At 45.3% G+C, this 23,952-nt stretch overlaps 1 protein-coding gene across 1 annotated transcript in view; it reads right to left on the bottom strand.

Moving 5' to 3' along the window:
- CS (citrate synthase) overlaps nt 1-23,952 on the bottom strand; it is a 34,245-nt gene that overhangs the window by 7,780 nt on the left and 2,513 nt on the right. The window contains exons 2-7 of the mRNA XM_053374832.1: nt 8,085-8,132; nt 6,850-6,957; nt 4,157-4,222; nt 3,920-4,051; nt 3,487-3,675; nt 1,283-1,482 (exon numbers count right to left, since the gene is read on the bottom strand). Of these exons, the coding sequence (XP_053230807.1) occupies nt 1,283-1,482; nt 3,487-3,675; nt 3,920-4,051; nt 4,157-4,222; nt 6,850-6,957; nt 8,085-8,132 (743 nt within the window). The remainder of the gene's footprint in view (nt 1-1,282; nt 1,483-3,486; nt 3,676-3,919; nt 4,052-4,156; nt 4,223-6,849; nt 6,958-8,084; nt 8,133-23,952) is intronic.

The following is a 23,952-nucleotide window of genomic DNA, read 5'->3' as shown; positions in this document are numbered from 1 at the left end:
GCACAGCGTGCGGCTATCCCATAAGCCAGGACAGCCAGTGGGATCGCTGCACTGAGATCCCGCTGGCTGTCCTGGCTTCTGGGATTCAGAATATATTTTTTCTTGTTTCCTCTTCCAAAAACTAGGTGCGTCTTATGGTCTGGTGCGTATTATGGAGCGAAAAATACGGTATATTGCGCCGAGCCTGGCCCAACTTCACTGGTTGCTAATCAGTTTCCGGGCCAATTCAAAATGCTGACTTTGACCTATAAAGCCTTAAAGGACCCCAGGGACCGCCTCTCCTCATATGAATGGACCCTGTGATCGTCATCTGAGGCCCTTCTTTGTGTGCCTCCTCCACAAGAGTGGAGTTATGGAATCTCTCCCTCAGATTCCCTAAAACTAGACCAAATCACTGCTCAAAGACTGATCCGCCAAAGACTGGATGACATCGACTTACAGCGAAATTATACGCTGGGGGGAGGTGTTTGTTCGACCCAGAACATTGGTATCACTTTAACTTATTGCGTTCCATCATACCTCTCCTCCCTTTCGACTGTTGCCCATAGACTGGCCTTCACCAAAGCGAGGTTTAACGTTTTTCCCTCCAATGTCCTGAGACATAGATTCTCAAAGGGCCAAGCCCCCGCCGTGTGCGAATGTGATAAGGTGACGCCGGAGTCGCTCCAGCACATTATGTTCTTTTGCCCCTTGTTCAATGCGCCACGGGCAAATTTGTTGGGATCTATCATTCAGAAACTAGAGGGTACCCCACCAAAATTCCACCTTGCCCAAATCTTGCAGGACAAGGATACCCACACGACCCTGAAGGTGGCTAGATTCCTGGTCGCTGTCCTTTCCCAAAAGCGACGACAAGGAGCACTACAAGCTAATTAAGGCGTAGTATGCCTTTCCATCTTATAGTATTTTATTGTTATAGTGGTGTTTTAGCGACTGTTTCCCCCCCCCCCCCACGGCACAAGCTGTCGCTTATGTGTTGTTTTTACCTGTATGGGCCTATGGCCGTAATAAATGAAATGATGAGAGTGGGCCTTTTCTGCAGTGGCTCCTCGTTTGTGGAACGCTCTCCCCAGGAAGGCTTGCTGAGCACCTTCCTTATGCTCAAGCACAGAAAGCATATGGGGGAAATTGCACCAATGCTTAGTGCGCTGGCAGTAATGGATGTGTGGGGGAAGGACACAAGTGCTAAAGGCACAAAAGCTCAGGCCTCAGTTCTTTCTGTTGCTCCATCAGCTCACAGCTCTTTCAAGCCTCTCTTGTACACAAGACAGGTAAGACTTACCTGTGAATGGTGAGGTAGAGGCGCATGAGTTCAATGAACTCGGGGTCATTATAGCCCAGCATGTTGGTGAAGTTGTGCGACCAGTCTAAGGCGGGATCGATGGCGCCAATGCTGCTGCCTTCACGGTACAGATTGCGGTAAATCTTTGCAGCTATACATGGCAGCTTGGCAATCAAGTCCATGGAGTCCTCATAGATAAACTGCAAGGTACGGAAGGGGAAGGGGAGGTAGAAGTCAGGAACCACTCGTAGGGGGTCTTTCCCCTCCAATCCCGCCAGAGCAGGGACATATGATCTGTTCGCTGGCTACAGCTACAACAGTTAACATGAAGACTAGAGCGGCTTGCGTACAGTCTGCAACAAGAGTCTTTGTATTCTGCCTTCATGCATGCATCTCATGGGATGAACTCTTAGAGCACAAAAGCAGCTGCGGCTGTAAAATGAAATATACTCATCTGAAAGGTGCCACAAGACTCTGCTACTGTTTGTCCTGAATGTATAAACAGACCTAGGAATGCTGATAAGCACTGCTGCCTATTCTTCCAAGAGTCACACAGGTAGGACTTCCTTCATGTGCAGAGGACTGGCATCTGAATCACACTCCTGCCACACATTTCTACTCTTTTATAATAACGACTATTATTTCTTATGAGTCACTTTCCACAATAAGTCTCAAAGCAATCTGCTGGCAACTGCAATGCACAAAGCAATTTGTTGGCAATTGCCAGGAGAACTCCATAAACAAATTTAAAAGTGGTGTTAATACCAGAACACCCTAGAAACAAATCCCTCCGTCCCCCAATATAGAGATGAGTTTCCCCCCAAAATCATCCAGATAAAATATATAATCAACTGCTGGAGGATTTAACACTCAAATGCCTGGGATCAAAATGATACCAATGGCACCCCATGAGTATTCCACGGAAAAGGACCTGTTCTCTTGTCTAACTGCAGTGCATTGGCTGGGCAGGGGACAAGCAGGTAAAGGTTAATGAACAGCAGAACTACTGCCTCCCCACATCCCAATACTTTACCCCTTTACTCCAGACAGCAATGCCTCGGGGCAGATACAGGCCGGCAGAATTGGAACGGGCCAGAGACCAAAGTCTCTTTGCTTCAGTGCCGAGGGTGTGCACACACATTTTAGGTCAGGCCAGAGGCACATGTCATCTTGTTCAAGGTCCCATGTTAAAAAGGCAGTAACTGGGATTCCACATGGTGAGGACCAAGGTCTGTCTCTCTGTCTTTCTCACACACCTGACTTCTGTCCTTTACCATGCGCTTGAGGATCAGCACGAAACAAAAGCTGAACTGGGCTGGCTCATTTCCAAGTCAAAATATGGCAGCCTTCAGCAGGGCTTGGTCAGGCTTGACACATTAGGTGTCTCTTTTTTCTGGAACAACTTCCACCTCTAGGTGCAGAAGCAGGAAGGACCATGCCCACAGCCCCAAACTCCACAATTTTATCAGCACCTGGCATTAGCAAATCAATCCTAGGACAAAGGGTGTTCAGCAATCCTGGCAGCAGCTTTCCAATCAGTAAGCCCAACTCCCCAATATGAAGACCCGAGACAAACCAATGCAGGGATGGGGAAGCTGCAGCCTGCCAGATGTTGTTGGATTACAACTCCCATCATCCCTGATCACTGGCCATGCTGGCTGAGGCTGATGGGATTCCAGTGGCATCTGGAAGCCCCAAAGTTCCCCACCACTGGAGTTCTTGGTGTTTGCCATAGCGTTTTTGGGGATTAAGCTGCAGGGCATGGATCATCACCACCCTCTGACAATGAAAGCTTCAGATACATTTCCCCCTAGCCTTTTTAAAATTCAGCAAGAACCATCCTGACATTCAAAACCTTATTCTTGCAACACTGAGTGCACGATTTTCAGTTTTCAGCACACGCAAAGAAGGGAGAGGCTCAGACAACCCAAATTTCTTTACACAGCCATAACCCTGACTACATTAAGTGTCTATGTTTTGTGCATATAAACAACAAAGTCCATGTTTACGTAGGCGATTATAATAAATCACCTGCATTTCTGGTACGTAGCTTCAGGACTTCACCTCCAGATGCCATCGATCAGATGCTACAGAAGAAAATACTTACAGCTTGCCCACCCGCCTCCCCCATTATTTGCTTGCCAAGCCCGCAAACGGCTCACACTTCTTCTGCACACGCGAAATGTTGCCCGTCCCTTGCTTACTTCCCAGTACTTGGTCCGGCTGATTCCCTCTGAATAGGCACGGGCAAAAGTGCTCTCGCTGTTGAGGGCGGTGACAGCGGCACTCAGTTGTGACATGGGGTGAAGGTTGGTGGGGAAGTTGTCCAGCATGGTCACCACATGAGAAGGCAGGGCGGCTCTTTTGGCCCACTCCCGGGACAGCCAGCTCACCTGAACAGAGAAAACACAAAGCTCTGCCTCAGTAACAATGAAGGAATCAGTGCTGAGCTGCGTGCAGCCTCCCTCTGCCTTTGCTATCTCCTTCTGCCATGTAGACACCTCAGTGCTTTCCCTGCCTGCTCACAGACACTCACAAAACTCCCCAGGCTGCATAATGGCATTCAAGGAAGGGCTGAAGGTATCAGCTGCAGCCTCCCATTCAGAGACTCTACTTCAGCCATTCCTGTCTCCTTACCTGTTCTTGCGAGGGGATCTCTCCTGTCACCAGCAACCAGAACAGCCCTTCGGGCAGGGGCTCTGCACCTCCAGGGGCTTTGGGCAGCAGCTTCTGGCATTCGGGGATGCTGTAGCCACGGAAACGGATGCCCTGCAGATGTGGCAAAGGCAGATTAAGAGATATTCATACAACTCCATGGACAGGCTGCACGGCCAGACAGGTATTGTGACTACTACAACCTCAGGCCTCACTTACCTCATCTGGGTCCAGGACTGATGTCTCGTATATTAACCCTTTCATGCCTCTCATGCCTCCGTAGATCTAGGGACAAAAGATGCAAGCGGTAAAAAGTTAGGACACACAAAAGGAAATACGTGCATGAACTATGGAATTTGCTGCTGCAAGGTGTGATAGCTTAGGTTCTTCTTTCCCTTAAGCAATTTCACACTTCAAATAGGAGGTATCAATGTTATTTCGTTCTAAATGCTATCCTTCTGTCCCCACTGGTGCTTTGCACACTTTCTCCCTTTGGTGGTGGTAATGGCACCAGTGAAAAATTGAGTTGGGGGTGCTGACAGGCCACCAGGGAAGGCTTATGGGCTAGCAGTTCACCCCCCCTTTGTTTAAGTTAACCCAAAGTTTCAGCACAGCCCAAAGTTTGCAGCTAGAATAAATTGATATGTTGCACAAAGTCTGCATAATAGTCTCAGGTGTACCACATGACGATTCTGGCGCAGAATTGTTTCCAATGCACTGTTTTGCCAAAATGATAGCTTTATTCCCCACTCTTTGTCACCTCTGTAAGCTCTCGAGAGACCAGGAAGCATAGTGGCAAATCTCCTATAACCTTGGCTCTGGCTTAAATACTTCTTCCCCTTTTGTCAATGGCCTCAAAAACCAGACTGAAGAACAGAGTCCTTTTCAACAACCGTCAAGGCTCAGCTTTCCAGCTGGCACCCAGAAAACCTTGCTACTGTGCACCAAAGCTGGAGGAGGCACCACTTCGCAAACAATTAATTAAATGAACTTCAGATTCAGAAACAAAGCAGGAGATACTAATCAGCACTGCTTAGAGACTAGTATAATCAGGAAGCAGATTTGGCATCTAGAGAACACTAGAGAAAGCCTTGGTACTGCAAACAATGAACTAGTAATGTGACCTCATTGCTTTAACAGCAGTTGGTCTCTCTGTGGCATTTTCTCTTAACGAAATGTTACTTTTATGTCAGCTACCTTGCAAGGGAGTAGAAATGAAGCCCTCCAGACCTGTTCACAAGGGCTGCATCATCTAGGACAGAGCTTTCCAAACTGTGTGTCGCAACAAGTTAGTGTGTTGGCTGCAGTGTGTCGCACAATAGGTGTCCGTTATCTCTTATAATACGTTTGTTTAACCTCCAGTTTGCTAGTAAAACTGAGTAACTGTCACGAAATGATGCACGTCTAAAAAGTGTGTCACCAACATGCAAAGTTTGAAAAGCTCTGATCTAGGAGGTATCACAGCTTTGAGCCAGAGTTGTCAACCCTTGCTTCCAGTGATTTTTTAATAGAGTAGGTGCCGCTACTCACCATGAAGTTGTTACAGTAAGTGCCGCCCCTTTTTTGCAGTGAGTACGTGTATTCACAATTTGGACCACTGCACTAGGAGGCTCCATGCGCACTATGCCTCACTTCAAACTCAGAAGGCTAACACAGGAGCTCAACAACAAATATTCAATTGCTTCCATAATAAAAACATGGCTACTTGAGAAATGAAGTAGACCAGTTGTATCCAAACTTTTTTCAAAAAGGGCCAGATTTGATGAAGTGAAGGGCCATGAGGGCCAAACGAAGTTGTTGAGCTTTTTTTTTAGGATTGAAGTTGTTCAGGTTTTTTTAGGATTCTGACCGGGGGCCGCATTAGGCCCCTGAAATGGACATGCCTGAAGTAGACCATTCTTTTATTTAAACCACGTACTATCTACTCAAACTGACAGCAGTTCTTCAAGGTCCCAGGCAGAGGTCATTTCTAGTTCTGCTTCTTGACAGCCTTTAGCTTGAGATGCCAAGAGCTTATTCTGGAGCTGTCACCAGAACATGCATCTTGTCTTTGACCCATATCCCTTTATTCACCGACTGTTCTTCCTCCTCTCCTCCTCCTCTTTTAAAAAGTGCTCTAGTGTCACTAATATCCTCAAGCCCTGCTGATGCTTGCCATGCCCCAAGTCTCATGGGTGGAATTCAATGTTGTGCTAAGTGAGGTACACGTGCACACAATGGGGCCCACTCATGCAACTTGACTCTCCCCCCCTCTTCCCTGTGCACCCCCTAAAGCTGTACTGAGGGGTTCCCCTAGCCATCCAGAGCAGATTTAGAGGGCACAGGGAGAAGGTGGGGTTGAAATCCTGTTGCAGAAGCAGACCTCTGCTCTGTGCACACAGCAACCTAGTTGAATCCTACCCCATGTTATTGGCTTGACTAAAGAAGTCACAAGACATCATCTGTGAAACTTTCCAGGCCACGCTTCACCACCTCTCTCCAGGTTAGGACTGGGCAATATATTGATATATCATCCAACACTGGTTTGAAGTCCGTATCATATCAGCCTCATAATTTTTGACCTGGCAATATATCGTGAATCATGGTGTTTGTGCATGCACTATGCAAAAATCACGATGCGGGGAAAACCGTGAAGCCAGCCAATGCCTCTACAAAGCTCCATCCTTATTCCAGACATCGTGATATATCAGTATATCACAATGTTTAGCTGGTGATATTGAAAACCAGATATTGCCCAGTCCCTACTCCAGACATTTTACCAGGGGACAAAATGCCTAAAAGTAGCACAGCACGGGGGCTTCTTTGCAACTCACTCCTTTAGACTGGTAGCAGCCTGCAGGTAGAGATGGAATTTCCTGCAGGATACAATGTCTCGGATATTCTACTACAGTGATGACACCGGAAGAACTTACCATGTCCACAGTGATCTGACCAATGACTGTGCTGCCATATTGTTGCCTGAAGCTTTTAAGTCTTGATTGCTCCTTAGGTATCATGTTTGCAAGAACATCTTTCAGGTTCTGGAAACAAAAAAGTGCAGCCAGATCTTACATACAAAGTTAAGAAAAGGCCAGTAACCTAGTACTGCAAGAGACATGGGGTAGAATAAAGAGTGGGTGAGAATTAATAAATCCAGCACGGATTGCATTCTCTCAAGTACAAATGACAAAGTGAGTCACTAGCCAGGCAGTATGCTTTATGGACATTTTTCTGGGGCAAACACTAGAACAGGGGTCGGCAACCTAAGGCCCATGGGCCACAAACAGCCCATGGGGGTCATTTAACCGGCCCATGGACCCCTGCCGCCCGCTCAGTTGGCTCCCATGCACTGTGCTAAACAGGTGTGCAGCAGAGCAGGGACCGCCTTCCGCGACGCTGGCCGGCTTCCCATTGGCTGCAGGAAGCTCCTGCAACCAATGGGAAGAGGCGCCCGCCTCCTCAGCACCAGAAGGAGTGCCAGAAATAGCATTTGCGCATGCATGCACACTCTGGCCCACCGCGGCGTCTGTGGGACTGTGAACCACCCCAAGCCACAAAAACTTTGCCGACCCCTGCACTAGAACATAGGGCAAGTTCTGCTGGATCAGGTCAAAGGTCCAACTAGACCAGAATCCTGTTCTCACAATGGCCAATGAGATAAGGTAAAGGGACCCCTGACCATTAGGTCCAGCCGTGACCAACTCTGGGGTTGCGGCGCTCATCTCGCTTTATTGGCCGAGTGGGCGGGGTACAGCTTCCGGGTCATGTGGCCAGCATGACTAAGCCGCTTCTGGCGAACCAGAGCAGTGCACGGAAACACCGTTTACCTTCCCGCTGGAGCGGTACCTATTTATCTACTTGCACTTTGACATGCTTTCGAACTGCTAGGTTGGCAGAAGCAGGGACCGAGCAACGGGAGCTCACCCCGTCGCAGGGATTCGAACCGCCGACCTTCTGATCGGCAAGCCCTAGGCTCTGTGGTTTAACCCACAGTGCCACCTGCGTCCCCGGCCAATGAGATACCAATGGGAAATTTGTAAGCGGGACCTGAGCACAGTAGCACTCTCTTCACCTGAGGTTCCCAGCAGTCCAGGATGTAGCCAGGGTCCAGAGCACCCAAACTCATCTCCCTCGAATAACCCACAAGCAAGGAAAAAGAACTGCTTACCGTAGAAGCACTGGCATGTCTGGCAGCAAAAATGATACATGATGAGTTCTGCAAGGGAGAAAGAGACAGCAACTGAATGCACTTTCTTTACAAGTGGGCAGACCACCAATAACCTCACATGCATCCCAAGCAGACCCCCCCCCAATGGCCTTTCACACCCATTTAACACCTGACTTGCAAATACACCTCAGTCCCTTGATTATAAAGAGACTCTCTTGACAACATAGGTGCCAACTCTAAGGGGCCCAGGTCCCTTCGGGTCCCCCGATAAAATATTTGAGAACTATCAGGGGATGGAGGAGCCTGAGAGTGGAGTGGCTTCAGTGGCTGGTAGCTCCGCCTGCTGCTGCTGCCACGGACGGGAAGGATGAGGGGAAGCAGCTCCTGGCTGGTGGTGGCAGGAGGAGGAGGAGGATGATGCTGAGTGCCAGAGAGGAGGAGCCGTCAATCATTGAAGCCATGCTGCCACCACGTTCGGCTGCACCCCCTGGCTCCTCCCTGAGTCCCTGCATCACGCCTATGTCATGTGTGTGTCATCGGCTCCCTTCCAATCTTCTGCTCAACTTGGCGCCTCTGCTTGACAATGTCACACAAGTGAAGTCTGCCATCATTGTGTTGTTGTTCAGTCGTTTAGTCATGTCCGACTCTTCGTGACCCCATGGACCAGAGCACGCCAGGCACTCCTGTCTTCCACTGCCTCCCACAGTTTGGTCAAACTCATGCTGGTAGCTTCCAGAACACTGTCCAACTATCTCGTCCTCTGCTGTCCCCTTCTCCTTGTGCCCTCCATCTTTCCCAACATCAGGGTCTTTTCCAGGGAGTCTTCTCTTCTCATGAGGTGGCCAAAGTATTGGAGCCTCAGCTTCAGGATCTGTCCTTCCAGTGAGCACTCAGGGCTGATTTCCTTCAGAATGGAGAGGTTTGATCTTCTTGCAGTCCATGGGACTCTCAAGAGTCTCCTCCAGCACCATAATTCAAAAGCATCAATTCTTCGGCAATCAGCCTTCTTTATGGTCCAGCTCTCACTTCCATACATCACTACTGGGAAAACCATAGCTTTAACTATCCGGACCTTTGCTGGCAAGGTGATGTCTCTGCTTTTTAAGATGCTGTCTAGGTTTGTCATTGCTTTTCTCCCAAGAAGCAGGCGTCTTTTAATTTCGTGGCTGCTGTCACCATCTGCAGTGTCTGCCATCATGGGTCAGTATTTTCACTACAGCACTAGGGAAGAATATTTTGAAATACTTGGGAGTTTCCTTATTGCTCCTACCACCAATACAGAAGTGCATTCTTTGCAGAGAATCAACCAAATGTGTTTTAGATGGTTTTTTGTTGTAGTTGTTAGGTTCAGGAACCAAGTTTTCTATACTTCTGCTGAGTGATAATGCTAAAACCAAGGCAGGAGTCTTATCGCAAAGCAATACTGAAATTTCAAACACTAGACTCTACTTTCTTTGTTGCATTAATTGTATTCTCCCCGCCCCCTCCTCTCCCACACACATTATGTCCCCATTCCTACAGTTTCCACTTTGTGCAATTTCTACTGTTTTTTTGTATCCTGCAAACGTAGGATGCCTGGCACCAGCTGCCTAAGAGTTTTGGTCAGGACTCCATTCAGCAAGTGCTCATCGTGAGTCATGTACACCAGGGAGGGTAAGCAAAAGTGTGCTACAGTTTCACAGTCCGGAAATCTTCCTGGTTTAGCAGCATTGGATACCTGCAAGTTGCTGAGTTTCCAACCTGTTAATATGTGCTAAGATGAGAATTACAGAGCCAAAGGGTTGAGACAGACAGTGTTAGACACAAGCATTGTCTGCATTTAACAGACCACCACGTGGGTTATAATAATATTGCCCAAAAGGACTAACACTGAGAGATTCTTCACTAATTTCATCATTCAACAGCAGAACTTCGACTAAAAAGAGTTAAATGTTAACCCTTGGAAATGTTCACCAACACCCTTACCCCAAAATTGCTCACAGGTCACAAGCCATATCAAAAGTTGTGTTCTGTGGCACTATGCAGGCACAGAAATAACATTATGCATACAAAAGAGATGGGTGCAAGTTGGTTGAATCTGTATCTGTTATACAGGCAGCCAAATTCAGCTTCCCACCCCTGCATAATTTTGGTCATTATAGTACTGTATTCAGATTTTTTTCTAGGGTTTATTATTTTAAAGTATGCACAGCCCCAATCATAATCTTTCAATTTTTAAGATTAAGCCTCCCTTGAGAGCCAGTGTGGTGTAGTGGTTAAGAGCGGTAGACTCGTAATCTGGGGAACCGGGTTCGCATCTCCGCTCCTCCACATGCAGCTGCTGGGTGACCTTGGGCTAGTCACACTTCTCTGAAGTCTCTCAGCCTCACTCACCTCATAGAGTGTTTGTTGTGGGGGAGGAAGGGAAAGGAGAACGTTAGCCGCTTTGAGACTCCTTCGGGTAGTGATAAAGCGGGATATCAAATCCAAAACTCTTCTTCTTCTTCTTGCGAACAACCCCAGTTATAAGCAGTAGTGCAGAAGGTTGCATATATGAACAACATAAACAAGGACACCCCCCCCCAACTATAGTCCACGTTTTTGGCCCAACACACTTAAACTTCATAAGCACTTGGATCCCAGGTATGCATTACCCAAGGGGAGCACCTTCCAATCTCAGCTTCTCAAAAGCTACCAAACACAAACAACTGAAGACAAGGAAACTGCATGCTGGGGGCGGGGGCGGGCAGAGGAAATCAAGAAGCAGTTCCCTGCACAAGGAGTACCATACTGCGCCTTCCCACTGGTTGAGATCATCTGAGAAAGCATTGCTCTGCAAACCTTTTCCTTTGGAAAGCATGAAGAGCATGCAGAGTAAGATCTTTCCTCAAAGCAGGTCTGTTTCTGTTGTGGCAACCACCCTGTGGAACTCCCTCCCTTGAGTTGACGTTCTTTACGCCAGCATGCAATGCCTGCTTTTGAAAACGCTCTCCAAGGTGCCTGAGGAACATGTCTGCTTTTCTGTTGTACTGCTGTTGCATTGCTTTTGTCATGTTCAGTTACTCTCTTTTTTAAGTGATTTAGAATATTTTGTATGTCACCAACGTGAAAAGAAGTCCCAAATATCCATACTTTTGCTTGCCATTTACATCAAATCTTAGGAGAAAAGCTTTAGATGAGCAAAGGCACCCCCCTCCAGTCACAAGCCATTTCCCCCTTCCCATTCTTGCAGCCCCATCTCCTACAATAACAGAAGATGCAGAGAAACAAGCAATGATATAGGAAGCAATGGCTGCAAGTGGCACTCAGCAGTGGAACAGCAAGAGAAACTAACTGCAAGGTAAGCATATGATATAGCTAACAGCTGACTTAACACATCTCAAGTGACAGAACACACACAGGAGCTGTCTCAGTACAGTTTGCCTTTGCAAGAAGGAATGCTTCTACTTTCTTGCACTCAAATGCACTCAGCTTTCCCCCAGGTGGCCTGTAAAACTTGGAATAAAGTGTTCCAATACCCAGAACACCAACCTACCTGATGGGAAACCTAAGGGAAAGGTGCATGCTACTACGGACAAAGCCTGGGAAGGAGATTTCCACATGTGCATGGACAGGCCCCCTTTAAACTGCTAGGGCTAGATTAAAAAAGGTAAAGGGACCCCTGACCATTAGGTCCAGTCATGGCCGACCCTGGGGTTGCGGCACTCATCTCGTTTTATTGGCCGAGGGAGCCGGCGTACAGCGGGTCATGTGGCCAGCATGACTAAGCCGCTTCTGGAGAACCAGAGCAGTACACAGAAACACCATTTACCTTCCCGCCGGAGTGGTACCTATTTATCTACTTGCACTTTGACGTGCTTTCGAACTGCTAGGTTGGCAGGAGCAGGGACCAAGCAACAGGAGCGCACCCCGTTGCGGGGATTCAAACCGCCGACCTTCTGATCAGCAAGTCCTAGGCTCTGTGGTTTAACTCACAGTGCCACATGCTAGGTTTACAACATGCCAGAAGCTAGAATTTGGCAAAAACCCTCTTTAGAGGGTGGGGAGTAGAATTAGGTAAATTATGCAAACATCCTTTTGACCTAATGCAGGGATAACTAACATGGTGCCCTCCAGATGATGCTGGACTACAATTCCCATCAGCCCCAGACAGCATGACCATTGGTCAGGGATGATGGAAGTTACACTCCCATCTGGAGTGTACCATCTCAATGGATCAGATCTGAAGCTCTAGGTTGAGGACTCTTGTCTTCATTGCAAACCAGTCCCCGTAGCAGAGAGGAAGGAGGGGTGGGGGCCGACAGGAAGCAGAAGAAAGAGAGCTGGCAAAGAAGGAGACCTTGGGCTTCCTTTTTTCCCCTTCTCACAGAAGCCTTACACTAAAAAAAACTAATCCCACCATCCTCATATGATTACAGCCAGACAGGAAGCTTTCTACTGTATAGTAAAACAAACAGTCCAGACCACTGATGATTCTTTTGTCCCTCTGTCATGAAGTATTTGGAATAAACAAATTCCAGCAAATTTGAGAGGCAGCCAAAAGCCAAGGGACAGGTCCTATCAGACACTGACAGGACAGAAGCCAAAGGGATTTCCGTGACCGCTTTCTATATCGGAACTCGGGCAACCTATGCCTCAGCTGAGCACATTCTGCTGACAGGAAAAGTGTTTTCAGAGAGAAATCAGGAAGACTCAGCATGACTCTAAGACTACATCAAGATGGAGGTTTCTTAAAACCAATTAGCTTATCAATCAGGTCCGGTGGCATCAGTTCAATGCACATAAGCATGGAACCAGAGCTGTAGCAATACTGAAAGTACATTTAATAACTGGCAGCACTGCCAATTTGACAGAAAGCCTTTGGCCTGGAGAATATTGCATTAAGTGCCTTTTGCGTGTGTGTGTGTATTTCTAGATTTGCTTTTGGGGCAACACAGAACACCAAAAGTCCACACACACGCATCCTACATCTGTAAAACCGATGGCACCTCCTGACTTTGTTGGTCAGGACTCTATGGCACTATGGCATAGGACTCTATGGGAAAGGACTATGGCTCAACGGCAGAGCACATGTTCTGCAAGCAGAAGGTCTGAGTTTCAATCCCTGCTATTTCCAGTTAGGGCTGGGAAAAGACTCCTGCCCAAAACCCTGGAGAGCCACTGACAGTCAGCGTGGACGATACTGAACTAGACAAACCAATGGTGTGACTCTATATAAGGAAGCTTTCTATGTTCGGAGCCCACTACTGAGTAGGAAAAATAAAGCATGTAGTCTAGGAATTTAGCCAAGTTGCAAGCTGCCAGTTTCCAATGAACGGTCCCCTGGGCACTACTGACAAGACTTTCCCAACCCCCAGCTGACTTGCTCTTCACTTGTGAAAGTGTCCTCTGAGCATCCTTTGAACTCCTTTTTTGGCTCCCGGCTTACCTCTTCTATGCTTTTAATGCCTTCTGAGCAGCGCATACCTGCCTGCCTATCTTCCAGGACAGGCCACGCAGGAGCAACCGAGTTCCTTGGCTCAACATGCGCTCCTCTGCGACTGATGACAGGCACTCCACCGCAGAGGCTGCTGGTGGCCAGGCCCATTGAACACAGACCTGGCACATAAAGCCTCGTGGAACAGAAGGAGCGCTACCACAGCTCCACCAAGCAGTGTCACCACAGTTCTTCCAAAGCCACCCTACATAATCCAGGATAAACAAAGGCAGCAGCTTCTGGCAACACTATGTTCCTTTGGAGCGACATTCAGAATCCAGGCTACTGCCAAAAATCAGCACACTGACAGCTTTAACTTGCAACAGCTTTACCCTCCAGAGCAAATCAGCAAAAGCTTGGTCACTATTAAAAGTAAACAGCAGGATGGTGTGGTTCCCAGAGCCGTATCTAAGCAACAAACATCCCTTCTCCACTCTGGACCTAGAGAACTATCTTGGGACAACTCTTGATTAGGAGGAGGCTGAGAAGGAGAAAAAAAAACATTCACATAAGACAAGCTGAAGATGGTAATTTCCTGCAACATTTACAGGGAGGAGGCCGAACCCTGCTATTTCGGGGATTAAGAGGACTGCATACAGTCACAGTTGTTCCTCAACAAGAGAGAAATTCATGTCCTGTGAAGAATGCAAGAGTGCTGTAATGGGAGTTCGCAATGGGAATCTTATAAACCTGTATTTTGCTATACAACTCGTGCACTTGGATTCTCTAGTCTGTTGTCTATAATGTTTCAAATTAGTTTGTGAAGTTTTTAACCTTAGCTACACCCGCTCCCCTTTAACAGGAGCAGGCTTGCAAATAGCCACTAACCTGGGAAAGTAAAAGCTGTGTCTCGTCTTTTAAAACACATGTGGTTAACATTAGTTACCTAGGCAAGTGGGCTGGCAAGGAAGTGGGTTATTATAATCTGCAGGCAACATTTTGCTTTTGCAAGATAAAGAAACGCTGCTAAATCTGACAGTGCTGATTTTCTGTGTATGTGTGTGAGAGAGAACAGAACACTTTGAGGATATCAGAACCCTTTGGAGCTCACTGCCTTCCTGACGGATCAAGAAGCCTGTCTAATATACTTCTGGGAACAATAAAGCTTTTCTTACAACCAACTTCAATCACTGTGGCTTTAGCTGCTTTAAATAAAAACACAAACCTGATATTTAATAGGGGTTTTAATTTTTAAAAATCTATTATACCAAAGTCTTCTGAGTGTATGCACATTTGTATGAGTCTAAAACTACAGGCATTTGGGCTTAAAAAAACACACAACCCACCAGGTATTTAAATAGCTGACAACGTGGCACATAACAATTGCCACTGCTTTTCGGCCACAACATATACAGTGTCTCCAATGACTGTCAGTTTTGGATTTTGCAACAAGTTGTTTCTAGGAGAACTATACAGATCCATTGCACAATAAGCTCGAGAGAAAGCGGAAAATATTTTATAGTACATGCCTGCAGTAGATCAGGGATCACAGATGTTGCTTTGACCACTGGCCATGCTAGATGGGGCTGATAAGAGCTGGAATCCAACATCTGCAAGCAGGGTTTGAAATTAGCAGAGCGCAGAGCACATTTTGTGCCTAAAGATTCTCCATTTGCAAGCACCTCAAAAAGTCTGGGTGCCATTTTTTGCGCCTGGCTGACACTCAAGGATTACTGAAATGTATGTGCTTTGAATACTTGAAGTATATGTTAAGTATATGTTAACATTATGTTAAGGAGGTTAATAATAAAAAGCAAAGCATTTTGAAAACTGAAGTATGGTACAGTGGTACCTCGGGTTAAGTACTTAATTCGTTCCGGAGGTCTGTACTTAACCTGAAACTGTTCTTAACCTGAAGCACCACTTTAGCTAATGGGGCCTCCTGCTGCTGCCGCGCCACCAGAGAACAATTTCTGTTCTTATCCTGAAGCAAAGTTCTTAACCTGAAGCACTATTTCTGGGTTAGCGGAGTCTGTAACCTGAAGCGTATGTAACCTGAAGCATATGTAACCTGAAGCGTATGTAACCTGAGGTACCACTGTACCAATATGTTTATTGTCAACACCAAATTAAACACGTATTAACGATTTCTGCTAAAAATGTCATATTAACAATGTGTCACTTAGGTGAATTGCATATTAATTCATGCTTATCAAAGCAAAAAATAAAGTGTTGCTGACCCCCCCCCAGTGGTGACTATACATTCTGTTTTGGCGCCCACAACTCAGGTCCCAGAAGCCATTTGGCGCCTAGCTTTTCTATCCCAGTTTCTAACACTGTCTGCAGGATCATGATTCTATTCAAATCATGAGTGCAATTGCCTGTCAGCCACCAGTTAACAAAATACAGAATACAAAACTAATATTAATAAATGTGACATGATCCTGTCAGACTTTAGAGTGAGCCAAGGAGCCTGCCATATTTGTAACCTCTCTCCCAAAGTTAATAATAATAATTTATTATTTGTACCACACCCATCTGATTGGATTGCGCCAGCCACTAACCTAGAGTTATAGTCTGTGTTGAGTTGCACCAGGAGAGGCTAGACATACATTGCTGTTCACACTCAAGTCAGAAATGCTCTGGTAAACACTGCTGAATTCTGAGGATAAGCAATCCGAGAATAAGGAATGAGTTTCTTTCACAAGCTATTGTTTGACTAGGAAAGAAACATCTAGTCAAAGTGCAAATGGAGAGCTGGAAAAGTACTCAAGTCTCTGGAGAACTTATAAATCCACGAGAACTCTGGTATTTACACATTTGAAAGGGGTGACAGTGAAAGAGCAGACACTTCAGGTATCAGCAGAATAAGACATTTCTGGGGTTCCGGAAAACCACACAATATATTGACATGCCTATGTTAGTATCCACCTGACAGCAATGCACATGGAAGGACTGCGTATATTACAAGAAGTCCACCAGAAGGAGAACTGTTTGTACCACAAGGTGTCATCTTAACTGCATCATGATACTTCTTTGCTAGCTCTCCGCCTCTTCTGTGGCTCTACTTTCCTTTGTCCAACTTGGGGCTGCAGTCTTTGGCTAGGGATTAATTTTCATGAATCATCTGAAAGCCATTGTGCAGGCCAACTGTATTATGTCAGTAAGGTACTACAGTTGCCATCTGATTATTTTTATTAATAAGACTGATCTTTGTTTTTTCCATTGTGTGGTTTCCAGCTCTTGTGCATGTTCTCTCTCTTTTAGTATACCAGCAGGAGCTGACATTGCTGAATTCAAGGATAAAGTATGCCAAAAAAAAACCCCAAACCCAAACCAACCTCAAAAACCCTATCCTATTTTGCTCTCCCCATTTGTTCCCCTTTTCCTTGACTGAGGAAGCCTAAAATTTAAGTTGCAAGAGAAGGCATAAAGCAGACTCAGGTCCTAGATGCACTGCCCTGCTGGGGAAGGGCCTTCTCTCTTCAAAGCATGGGGAAGCTTCCTCGCCCCCAACAACCAGTACAGTGGTACCTTGAGTTAAGAACTTAATTTGTTCTGGAGGTCCATTCTTAACCTGAAACTGTTCTTAACCTGAGATAACTTATGGGGCCTCCTGCTGCTGCCGCGTGATTTCTATTCTCATCATGAAGCAAAGTTCTTAACCCGAGGTACTATTTCTGGGTTAGTGGAGTCTATAACCTGAAGCGTCTGTAAGCCGAGGTACCACTGTATATCAGACTTTCTTCCCACTGTTCTCAGTAGAACCAAGTACTCAGGACAGAATGTTGCCTTTTGATTGATGCAGGAGTCCAAGATCCCATTCCCCACCCTGTACATGAAACTCCTCCACAGGCAAGTTCCTTTCTCAATGTGATATACCTCTCAAAAACGAAAACAAATACTATGCATACCAAAAACCACCACACTCAAGAATTGGGAGGGAAGGTGGCAGATAAAAGACTCCAATTCCTGGGAGTCATCCAAGTGGTTAAATGCTCAATGTGTTTATAGTGCAGGATATGATTTATTTATAGTGCTGGATATTACTATTTGATTTATGGATTGATTACTGTGGAAGTGTGTTGAGCTTCTGAAGTTTGACACCAGTAAATCTTTGCTTAATTTCAGTTGAAGTTCTCCCTTCTAGGTGTTTGCATTATTTGGGTAACACCTGCAGGATAGGTACAAAAGGAGTAAGCTGTCTCTAGGGAAAACTAAGAAACCAGTGTTATTCACCATGTCTTGGTAAACCAATTTAAGAACAAATGACCATTACAGCTTCCAGAGCAGGAAATTATGCCTAGGGAAATCTAGAGTACTCTTAAAAGCAAGACTGCAGCCATTTTTATTTATTTTTTTGTTCTACAAATGAAAGAAAACAAGAAAGCCTCAAGCAAGATTGCATTGTATTAAAAATAAATAAATAGACCTATTCTTTCCTAAATATCTAAAGCATCTGGTGCTTTAGAAATGAAAGTCATGAAAGCTCTGACTCAGAAGAAGGGAAGTACGTAAACAGAAAGCAAAGGAAGAGCCTTAGGTCCTAAATAATCTCTGCCTTCATAAGAGACCAATATTTTTTTCAGAAAACTGAAATCTTTCTTATTCCAATTTTGAATGCCTTCACTACCTCTTTTCAAGTACTGTACTGTGGAATATTTATTGCAGTTGTGAGGAAATTTTGCAAAGTCATGGACAAAACCTGCTCACCTTGAACTTTAGAAACTGCAGTCGCTTTCCAGATGTAATATATGAAACGGGTTTATTTTACTTTTTAAAGCATCCTAAGAAAAGAATGAGCAAGAGGGTAGAGAAGCAAAGATAATGAGCCCCATGTGCTTTCACAGGCTGTCTTCTAGAGCTTCAGCAAACATTCCACTGGAAGCATATGGAGTTGCTGGGTCAGAGGATTTACTAATAAACTACTCGTGTAGAATCATAGAATTATGGAGTTGGAAGGGACCAAGAGGGTCATCTAGTTCAACCCTATGCAATGCAGGAATCATTTGCCCAACATGGGGCTTAAATCCATAATCCAGAGATTAAGATTATCATGCTCTACCGACTGAGCTATCCCAGTTAGGTTGAACACACTAGGGTTTGATAAGGTTACTACTGACAAGTGGTTATGCTTTACTACTGCCAGCACAGCAGCCTTTTTCCTTGGGACATGTTTTTACACCGAGGAAACAGAAACCCTGCACTCAACTGTGTTATTACATAATAATGACAATACTAAACCTAACCATTTCAGGATTATTAATGGACAAGCAAGACATAAATATTATAAATGAAATAACCTGTTTTATTTTAATGGTCTAGTTCAGATTTCCCCTACCTAGTTCCCTCCAGATGTTTTGGACTACAACTCCCATAATCTCTTGGCCATCTGCCATGTTGGCTGGAGTTGATCAGAATTTGTACTCCATAGGGTACTTGTTGAGGAAGGCTGGTCTAATCTGATCAAAATGCTATATCTTTAGAGAGAGCATCGCTTGCCGTTGACTGGTATGCTAAAGCAATAAAAGGAAGAACACTTAAAAGAACAGAATGGGAATACAGTAGAAACATCAAGATAGAACTAGAACTCTGGACAAAAAACTGGGTCCCCCCCATAGACCCTGGAAACTGTCCTTTTCCTGTGTCTTGTTTTAGGCTGAGCTTTCTAAAGTTTTGAAAACGGTCCCTATGAAGCAAGGAGAACGAGGGAGTTTTTGCATACATGTTCTTTACAACCAAGAAAACAAATTACATATAGATTCCACGACCAATGGACATATCACAGCTGAACAGCCTGAAGTGTATTATGTGCGTTTGCTGTGATATAAAAGCAATTTCCCACCTATAACTGAGAAGGAAAGGTTGCCCAGCCACAAGTTTGGCTCCTCAAAAGCATTTTAGCAGTGGTATGTTAAGTGGAGTGGGCATCCACATACATCTGCATGCACAGACAGAAGACAAGGCAAAAGGGTCTTCGGAAAGCCTATGTTCTTTGTTCTGGAAGGGAAGGAATTCTCACAGCTTAGATGCATCCCTACTAGGAAGGTAATGGAAAAGTTCAGAAGCTAAACTGTCACACCCCACCCTTGCAATGGGAATACAGACAGCAGATCAGAAGACCTCACCCAAGATAATGCTGTCTTTCTGCAGAGGGCAGTTTATATCTGCCAGCAGGAGTCCGAGCCAATTAAGGGATTCCTATATAAATCTGTTCAGGCACAGACTAGAGAACAAGCTGTGACCCAGAGAGAGCCGCATCCAACCTCTGCAACAACGTTCTCTGTGCTTTAAGCTAGGGAGGACAGCTATTCTGCTGGCCTGGATTTAGCTTGTTCTCTTGTGTGGATACTAAAGCTACATATAAAGAATATACTAATAATGCTCCCGATTTCAGACTCACGTTATTTGGAGGCACTGTTAAGATGGCTCAGTGAATGCAACCTACTTTAAACAGACCTTGATGTTTAGTTTGACTGCATGCACCCAACAATAAGGGCAATTAAGGTGGCAAGGCCAGCCAAGCACCTCCATGTCATTTTAACCTGGTTATCAGGATCTGGGTGTTGCAATCCAGCCAACGGCCAGCTTGCCAGCAAAACTCAGTAGGACGATAACTCACCATGGAAGAAACGTGAATCATGCCATCTGACTTGGGAGGTCCAAACTGTGCAAAGGTTTCTCAAAGCAGCACTTGCCTATAGTACTAGAAAATGTTTTTTCCCCCCTCTTACAGGTGTGCCAAATTAAACTGAGATACACATTCTCCTTCCGCCATCACTCAAGTCCATTTGACAAAAGCAGGAATGCTGGCCCCTTCAGGGGACCCAAATTCTAACATAAGGGACTTGGGACGAAACTGTGACTATGGAATAGGAGTATGAGAGGGACCTGCTGCATGTAGCAGACCCACTGCCAATCAGCAGAGAGAGTTTCCTACAAGATATAAAACCCCAACAAGCACCAGTTTGTTTTGGCATCATCTTGTGCTTTTTACACACCTTAACTTGTTTAAAGTTAACACAACATGGCTGTGAATTCATTTACTTACTTACTTACTTATTTATTTATTTACAGTACTAACTATATCTGTCTTTCTGCCCAAACACTCAAATATGTGCAATGGATTTTCATGCACATACTTTTTTGAAAGACATCCTCTCAATTACTGATATGGGGTTGTTTGTTTTTATTATTTTTACCCTGTTTTTCCTGTGTTTGGACACACAAAGTAGCTTACAGAATTAAACAGACAAAAACCATCACTAAAACTAATGTGGAAAGCTCTGGAGATCAGGGCTCTATTAGCTCCAGTGACAACAATGCAGGCTTCTTCCTCTTTGAGGGCTCCTTCTTAGGCCCAGTGCGGATATATCCTTAGTCTCCAACCAAGGTTGTGTCTGTCATGGTTATCAGTCCTGATGCCCCTGCAGCTAGATTGCAAAAGCAAAGTTGAAGACTTGGAACTGGTTTCATTTCGAGGCTTACTGTCCCTACTGCAGAGTTTGAGCTATCAAAGAGACCACTCTGAAACACTGCTCCTTGTACAGTGGTACCTCGGGTTAAGTACTTAATTCGTTCCGGAGGTCCGTTCTTAATCTGAAACTGTTCTTAACCTGAAGCACCACTTTAGCTAATGGGGCCTCCTTCTGCTGCTGGAGCACAATTTCTGTTCTTAACCTGAAGCAAAGTTCTTAACCTGAAGCACTATTTCTGGGTTAGCAGAGTCTGTAACCCGAAGTGTATGTAACCTGAAGCGTATGTAACCCGAGGTACCACTGTAGTGACTCCCAAACTTATTTGATCATTCACTGTCCATTATCCAGCCTCAAGAACTTTATGCTGCACATTAACCTGTTTGTCCTTCTGAATATCCACATATAGAGCTCCAAGGAACACCCAAAAAGAGAAAATGCTGCATAACACTTAGGAACAAAGAAAAGGGGTTCTTTCAAACAGTCAAGGCTGCCAAGAGTTGCAGATCCACATTATACTTATTCAGGCATTTGTAATAGGGTCTAACTAAAATGAAAGTGCATGCACAAACACCCTAGCTCTTGCATCCTCCAGGTCTATCATTCTCCATGTGTTCCAATACATCTGCCTGCAGCAGGGAAGGCTCCTGTACTCATGGAAGCTTCCCTTTGTTCTGGAACCCTGCTTTTCCAGTTTTCCAAAATGCATGGGAACTCAACAAGTGCAAGTGGTTTCCCAAGTGCAGGCTGCTGCCCTAGAACACACAAAGGACAACAGGATTGGGAATGCAGAGCTAGTTAGTGTGTTCATGTACACTTTCCCTTCCTAGCATACCGTATTTTTTGCCCCATAGGGCGCACCGCCCCATAGGACGCACCTAGGGGTTTTTTTTTTGGGGGGGGAAATAAAGGAAAAAAAATATTTCCCCCCCAGGCATGGGGCTGGCGCGGGGGAAGCCCGAGCTTCTCCTGACCCCAGCCCCCAGAACAGCCTGCTATCCGCAAGCCTAGGGAGCCCGGCCTGAAGTCGCGCTGGTCTCCCCAGGCTTGCGGAGAGGTGCGCGAAGCCCGGGCGCGCTCTTCAGCGCGTCCCAGGCTTCAGAATGCAGGCAGCTCTGCGCGAAGCTGACGCACACACATTTCCCCTTCATTTTTGGAGGGGAAAAAGTGCGTCCTATAGGGCGAAAAATACGGTATTTTGGTTGGTCATATACAAACACCTGAACAGACTACTCTCAACTCAAAACCCCATTCTTTAAGAGAAGAGCAGTGGACTGAGTTGCTGATGGGCAGAGTATTTGGTAAAGAGTTTACAGGAACAGTAGCAGAACTGAGATTATAACCAGCACACCATCTCTTTCCGAAAGAAGAAAGGTGCACTTCTATATAGCTGATTGAGGCTGGGTGGATCTCTGAATCTTATATACAGTACTTCTAATTGCACAAGAACAGCTCTTGGCTGTGCCCAAGCACACCCAAAGTTTCTCCTACACTCTTAAAATACAAATCAGGACAAGATAAGGAAACCACTCTTAGGTAAACCTTATGCAAACAAGAGCTTACTTCATCCATTAATGCAAGCTTACACCCCGCTAAAGCTCTTGCTTTCTTCACCTGTAAACCAGAAGAATCCTTGGGGGAAAACAGGTTCTGCCATCCCCATTACAGAATCCCAGCTCAGAGTACCTATTAAAACCTGAATGTGACATTTTATTGGCAAGTACAGTCTAACATGTGTAAGCAAGAGACACATGCTCTTTAAAAACCACACAGTGGGTGGAATTCATTCAATGTACCACTAAGTGGGGTATGTGTTTGAGGAATTAGGTCCACTCATGCAATGGGACTCCCCCCCCAAATGCACTTCTAAAGCTGTTCTGGGGTTCCCCCAACAAGTTAGTTGTATCCCACCCAATGTTTTTGAGGCCATGGAATACGTATCACTATCAGCATATATGCTGTGACTTGATGTTGAATTAAGTATATCCAGCCAAAGAGCACACTCAAGAACTTGGCACTTCCTTTACACAACTCGAATAAAGCAATATAAGAGTAGAAAATACAAAAGACCAGGCTCCCCTCTTTGCAGCTATGTCACGTAGCTGCAACAGGCATCGCAGATGGAGAACTAAGATAAGGCAGCCCTTCTCCTGCTACTGGCAATTATTGTTTGAAGAAGAAGCAGAAAAAGAACAGCAATTAAAAAGGAAGAGCAGAACACAGCTGGGAGAAGAAACAGTGGATTGGGAGCATAAAGATGAAGAGCTTATATTGCCAATGCAGGCAAGTGCCCACCTCAATCCCACCGCATATTTTGTGCATACCTGCTTTTCCAAAGGTATGAATAGGACCAGAGACTTATACTGTAAAGGAAAGTTACCAAGGGAAGGGTGACACCTTTCTACAATGTACTGTGCAGTCGCCCCCAACACACTTTTTTCCACCACTAAAAAAGCACCTGTTTGAATTTTCAGGGAACAGTGATTGGAGCCAAGCTTTTATTACCTTTACCAGCAGAAGGCACACATTTTGTTTTATTGCAGTGTTTTTTTAGATGAGCATTTTATTATGTTAGGTTATCTGTATGCTTGCTCTGGGTTCCTTTGGGAGGAAATGAATGTAACAAAAAATAAATAAATAAATCGTTAATTGCTCCTTTCTACAATGTACTGTGCAGTTGCCCCCCAACACATTTTTTTCCACCACTAAAAAAAACCACACCTGTTTGAACTTTCAGGGAACAGTGATTGGAGCCAAGCATTTATTACCTTTACCAGCAGAAGGCACAAATTTTGTTTTATTGCAGTGTTTTTTTAGATGAGCATTTTATTATGTTAGGTTATCTGTATGCTTGCTCTGGGTTCCTTTGGGAGGAAATGAATGTAACAAATAATAAATACATAAAACATTAATTGCACATACTGTATATGGTTGAAACTGCAACCAGACACATCCCTGGAGACCCTTGCATATCCAGGGTGGTTCTCAACCACACCAG

This window comes from Podarcis raffonei, chromosome 2, assembly GCF_027172205.1.
Source record: "Podarcis raffonei isolate rPodRaf1 chromosome 2, rPodRaf1.pri, whole genome shotgun sequence".
NCBI lineage: Eukaryota > Metazoa > Chordata > Lepidosauria > Squamata > Lacertidae > Podarcis > Podarcis raffonei.
Note: the sequence above shows the minus strand (reverse complement) of the source record. Positions and strands in the feature narration are given on the sequence as shown.